General features: G+C 63.8%; 1 protein-coding gene across 1 annotated transcript in view; it reads left to right on the top strand.

Annotated features, from left to right (window-relative positions):
* DNAJB6 (DnaJ heat shock protein family (Hsp40) member B6) overlaps positions 1-5,555 on the top strand; it is a 63,350-nt gene extending 57,795 nt beyond the window's left edge. The window contains exon 10 of the mRNA XM_044246930.1: positions 4,235-5,555. Within this exon, the coding sequence (XP_044102865.1) occupies positions 4,235-4,317 (83 nt within the window). The 3' untranslated portion in view covers positions 4,318-5,555. The remainder of the gene's footprint in view (positions 1-4,234) is intronic.
* The last annotated feature ends 445 nt before the right edge of the window (positions 5,556-6,000 follow it).

The following is a 6,000-nucleotide window of genomic DNA, read 5'->3' on the forward strand; positions in this document are numbered from 1 at the left end:
GTTTTGTCAATTTGTACCAGCAGGTCCCCTCTAAGCACTGATGTGACCCTGGCACAAGTCTTAGACCCACGGGGTCAGGGATGGACTCCTGTCGTGTCCAGTCCCTTCTCCTGGGCTGTGGAGAGACCTGGGGGCTTGCCTTGTATTCCCAGAGTGTAACCCCTCCCTGGTGGGGTGGCGGCGGCCAGAGCGCCTTCCGGGGGCAGGGTGGTTTCGGATGCTGTTGAATCTCCATGAGTAATGGGGTCTTGAAAAGATTGTCGGGTTAAGTCACGAGAAATTACAGCCTCGAGCCCCATACAGATTGTACGGTGCGCTTGCCAGACGCTTAGATTGTCTTCTAAGCTGTCCCAAAAGAAGGGTCCACAGACTAAGTGAGAAAAGGATGTGACACAGAATTGCAGTCGGGCACAGAGCTGGCGAAGGCTGTGCCCAGTAGTCCGACCGTCCCCTCCGCGGGGCTCCTCGCTGCCGGCAGGACGCTTTGCTTCCCTGCACAGACCTGCAGCTCGGGGTCCGATGCTGCAGATGCGGGTGTCGGCCAGCAGTGAAGGGGCGCTGGGGCCCCTCCTGGGGGCAGACGCCCCGGAGCTCCGCACGAGCCCTGGGCTCAGGACACCTGGACGCCAGCCCCAGGCGGTACAGCCTGTGTGCTCTGGTGTGGCCTAGCGCGTCCCGTGGCGGCTTTGTGCTACGTTCCTAAGCCTTGGGTGATTTCTTCTTCAGGGTGAGCACACAGTCAGGAGCTTGTTCCCAGGGTGCCTCGGTGCAGGAACGGCTCCCGGACAGAGGGACCCTGGGAGCCCGCCGGAGGCCGTGGGGGGTGGGGGCCTGGCAGCCATGGGAGGGGATGCTGCTGGGCTGGAGGCGCACTCTGCCTGCCTCGGCTGGGGACGCGGAGTTTGTTGCTTCTGGGTGGTTCCCACGGCGCGGCAGGCCGAGGGCTGCCGCGCAGGGAGCCGCCATGTCTGCGCAGGGCAGGCTGGGGTGGCGACCAGGGTGCAGTGGGGTGGTGGCTGGTGGCGCGGGCTTGCCCGGCTGTCGTGGCCATCCCTGGGCCGTTGCTCTGCACCCCCAGCCTCCTGTCCAGCCCGCCAGCTTCCCTCCGGGACAGAGGCCTGTCAGCGTTGCATGCTGCGTGTCACCCGGACACGGCCCGCGTCCGTGTTGAGGAAGGAGTCGTGCTTTTCCTGTGTGGACCCCGCTTAGAATGCATGCGCCAGGGACACGGAATTGTTCAGAAGGAAAATTAAAGTTACTCAACATGAAGAAAATCCACGAACAAAAGTCTAGAATTGAGTCCTGAACTTTGTTTTGTTTTCCTGCATGGGGGTTCGAGGGAAGCGCATGAGCCAGGCCGCCGGGGGCGGGGCCTGCAGAGCTCGTGCCTGGGGCTCGGCCGCCCGGCCTCCCTCCCCGGAGGCCGCCCGGGAGGCCGCGTCAGCTGGGCTTTGAGGTCTGAGGTCGGCGTCTGCAGTGACACTGGTGCATCAGACACGCGGCAGTCTTTGACATGGTTCCCCGGGTGGGACCCTGGGTGCCGGGTGGCACCCGTGCGGGGCATCCGAGTGGCCATTCTGTGGACGGCCCAACTGCGCCGGGTGGCAGGAGGGCCCCTTCTCTCGTACCCCTTGTCCCCAAACACAGATGCTCGAAGGAACTACCCAGTGATTCTGCTTTACCGCGGAGCTCGGCGGGACCTGCCTCACCTGTCCGGCCTTGGCGTCGACCTCTAAGTCCCAGGGCCCTGGAGTCCAGGCTCCGCGCTGCGGTCCCGTTGTCCTGCGCATTCAGATCCTTAACATCCGAAGGGTGTCTCTGCCCCATGATCACGCTGCCGCTTCGTCCTGGGGACGGGGCTGGTGAAAGCTGCTTTGTGGCTGCCCTGCAGGGTTCAGAGCAGACGGTTTGGGCTTGGCTCGGACGCCGCTTGAGGTTGGGCCACAGGTGCAGCTTGGAGTGGGGTCGGGGGTGGATGGGGACCAGGGAGTGGGACCGTAGCCAGTCCCTGTGGAGCCTCTGCCTCGGGCCCTCTCCGAGCCCCAGGCCCTTGGCTCCCAGCACCTGCTGCAGATGGAGGCGGCTCCGGGTGCGCTGGACTGCTTGTTCTCGGTCCGCTCTGCGCACTTGCGTCTAGTGACTGGGGAGCCCCGGGCTCCTTGAGGCTCTGCTGGCCACCGTCTTTGAAGGGGTGGTTGCAGGCAGTGCCTGAGCCGGGTCTTGTGCCCGTGAGGCCCTGGTCCTGTCCGAGCCTCGGACTAGCCAGTGTCCCTCATGGGTCCCAGACGCACGGGACAGGCACCTCCCGGGTGGGACAGGTCTGTGGAGTCCCAGGCCCAGAATCTTGTCATCTGTGCTGAAATTCCTTCAGTTGGTTCCATGTTCTTTTTCTGATAGCGTTCTAAAAATAAAAATGCCTTGTGAGTGAGATTTAGTAGGGACTTGGAGCGAGGTGTCACTGTTCCACGTGGGCCTGTGCAGTGGTCGCTGGTGCTCTCCGGGGGCTGCGGCTGGAACATGGCAGCACCGACCCCAGCCCTGCCCAGCATGTGCCCCGGGGCTTCAGGTGTTAGGACTTTATGAGTGGTGTGGGGGTTGGGGGCCCCAGCTCCCGGCTCCACGGCCCCACCATGTTCCTCCGGGGCTGCCTCCCTCATCCTGGTTTGTGGAAGCGACAGCCCGGTAGGGCACGCCCAGGCGGCACGGGGCGCGTGGATGGGGACGGACTCCCTCACCTCCCTCTGACGGGCGTCCCGAGCTTCCGGCCTAAGGGGACAGCGTAGCCAGCGTTTCTTCTCCTTGGGTTATTGTGCATGTGGTCGAGTCTGCTGGGGGAGAGGAGGCCGTCCTCCCCTCTGCGAAGTGATGCCTACAGTGAGTCCGCAGCCAGGGGCCCCGTCCCCCCGTTGGTCGAGCCTCCAGTCACTCGTGAGGCCTCCGAACCCCACTCCCTGTGTGTGCCTTCGGGGCCACTGGCCGTTGCCTGCGCCGCTCACGGCTGGCCTGCGAGCCCCCTGGGGGAAGGATTCCGTTCGGAGGTTTCTCCACAGGAGACCCACCTGGGACTGGACGGGCCACCCTGGTGTCACGCTGTTGTACCTCCTTTGTGTAGTCTCGTCCGCTAACGGACCCGCAGACGTGTCCCCGGACTGGCTCTGCCTCCCCGTGTGACGCCTCACAGTGGCGCTCCGTCCCCTCGCCCCGATCGAGGCTGTTTGGTCCGCTCCCCGGACTCCCCTCTCCCTTGCCTGCCGCTTTGTCTTCTCCCTCCTGTGGAAAACCCCGAGGCCACGCTCGGCGTGCAGGAGGCAGGTGTCCGGGGGGTGCTCTTCGTGCGTTGGCTGTCGGCCCCCGTCTCACGGACCGAGGACCCGCGTGCCAGGGGTGGCGGTGCTGCGGAAGGACAAGTGTTGTGCCCCGTGGTGTCTGCTGACAGGCCGCGTCTGAGTCCCAGATGGGAGAGGGGGCCCCACAGTGTGGCCATGTCCTTGAAAGTCCCGAGAGTGCCTTCAGGGGGTCTTCTGGCAGCTTCAGGGCCCGAGGGCGTTGAGGCCCAGGCCCACGGTGTCGGCCCATTGAAATGTAGCGTTGTTCCCCGAAGCCAGCATCAGCCGTGGGCCGGCTCGTCTGCCACCGCGTTGTTCACCTGCTCGAGTCTGGAGTCACTTCCGCAGAGCCGGAGCCGGGGCTCTCCAGGGGGTGAGGGGGTGAGGGCTCGCCTGTCGCTCCTCCGCCTCCGCGTACGTGGAGCCGCGGCCCAAGGGCGGCGGAAGGTTCTCGTCCTCAGAGGAAGCGAGGGAGTGGATGGCCCAGAGCCAGGGAAAGGAGCCCAGCCCACAGCCGGGCTGCCCCTGTGGATGGGGCTCCGGCCTGGCCGGGGCTACAGGGAACCCGTCCCCCGGGGCCGTGTCTGCCCTAATTGGTTGGGGCGCAGGGTCTCGCGCGGCTGTGGGGTGGGGTTGTTGGAGGGCAGCCGAGGGGAACGTGGGCTGCACGCCCGCCCCCTGCGTGGCTGGGTCGCTCTTGGAACCGTGTCCTAGGGCTCACTGTGGGCTGGAACGAGGCAGCCGGGGCTTCTGCTGAGGTCCGGATGTGGCCTGGACAGAAGCAAGACACTGACTTTGCTGTGTGGGTTTTTTCCCTGAACGCGGGGGAGTGTTTGGAAACACGTCGGCCTCTTAGTGGGGAGGCAGCCGTTGTTCTGCACAGTGTTTCACGAGCCGTGTTTCCTTAGGATCTAAAGAAGGTGGCAAGAGGAAGAAGCCGAAGCAGAGAGAGGAGTCCAAGAAGAAGAAGTCGACCAAAGGCCACCACTAGGCGGACTCGCGGCCACGCCCGCTGCCCGAGCGGGTGCCCCGGCCGGCTCTGTGTGCTCGCGGCACGCGCCACCTGCTCTGCCTCTGTCCCAAGACCACACCTCCTCAGCACGGGGACGCGGAGGAGCCGGCAGTGACGGTCGTGGGTGGCGGCGGCACAAGTGTGGAGCCTGCCCGGACTGCCCTCGCTTCTCCCAGCACTAAACCCGATCGCGTCTTCCCCGAGTGGCCGGGACCCGGCTCCTCCTCCTCAGCCTTGCGGCCACCCGCTGCCGGGCTACTTCGAGCTCTCGAGGTGCGACAGGCAGAGAACGGAGTGTGTGTTCGTGGAATGAATTCCTGCCTGCCTGGCCGCGATTTCTGGGAGCTAGCGCGAGGGAAGGGCAGGGTGGCCGAGCGGTCTGGCGCATCGGGTGACCGCCACCACGGTGCTTGTCCTTCAGAGGGGGGTGGTGGGGTGCTAGACCTTCCGGCAGCTCAGCAGCTGGCCTGGCCTGGCCCATGGGGGCCTTGGGGTGACTCACTTTAGATATAAAGTCATTCCTTACGCTTACCGTAGTCTTAGTCTCTAGCCTGAACTTAACTTCACAGACAGTTTAATTTTTGCTAAAACCCTTCTTTTTTTTTTTTTTTTTTCTTGGACCCTTAATTCTTAGCATATGCACAGGATCCTACAGAATTTTGTTGGGTAAATGTCATCTTGGCTCTTAGTTTAGGTGATGCTGGGGAAGGACGGACACGGTGTTCACACACACACACACTCACTCTCTCTCTCACGTGCCGGTACGAACTGGGAGGCTGAACAGAGTGTGTCCGCCTGTAAACATTGGTTCCTTTGCAAACATTTCTCCTGGCAAGATTCTGTGCGGTTTCCTGAGCTTCTGTCTTTGCATGATCCGCTGCTGCTTAACCCTCTGCTCCCGACCAGACCCGGTGCATCCCTCACCTTCCCTGCAACGCGCCCTGCCCGGGCCGCCCCTCCTCAGCCCGAGGGCGTGTTCACGTAGTGCTTGCGTGGGAGCGAGAGGGGGCCGGGGACGCGCGTCGGTGGCCGCGTCGTGGGTGCGAGGGCCGCCAGCGGGTGCAGCCTTTTTGAATTTAAGACGACTGTTACAGGCTGGCTTTGGCTTTGCGGGGCGGAGGTGTGGACTGGTGGTCACTGCTTCTGGGGAAACCTGCCCGTGGAGGTGTCCTGTGTTTTCAGAGCTACCTACAGAAATAAAACCTAAAAGCACCGCACTGCTGCTCCGTGACGTCCTTCCTGGTGCCCGCACGGCGCCCCGTTACGGGCCGTTAACGGTGAAGACCGTTCTGGTCTCTCAAGCCTGCAGTCGGGAGCGATCCAGTGCGGGTTGGGCGAGTGGCCGGGTCCGGGACGACTGTAGGGGAGGGCTTGTGTGAGGCTGCACTCCCGCTGAGCTGACCTCGGCTGGGACCGAGGCTGGCTGGCAGGGAGGGGGCAGCCGAGGACTTGGGGGACGTGTGCTGTTCCGCCCGTCTGGGCCACGGGCGCAGCGTGATGAGGGCTACACTGTGAACCACACGATTCTGGGATAAAGAGGCCCACAGAGGACCTAGAGCCTCTCACAAGGGGACGGGTGGCTGTGGGTGTTCGTACGGTGCTCGCCCGTGGGGATCTGCCGTTGGCACCTGGGGAGGGTGTGAGACAAGGTTTATAGCCTTG

Source organism: Neovison vison, chromosome 4 (assembly GCF_020171115.1).
Source record: "Neovison vison isolate M4711 chromosome 4, ASM_NN_V1, whole genome shotgun sequence".
In the NCBI taxonomy this organism is placed as follows: domain Eukaryota; kingdom Metazoa; phylum Chordata; class Mammalia; order Carnivora; family Mustelidae; genus Neogale; species Neogale vison.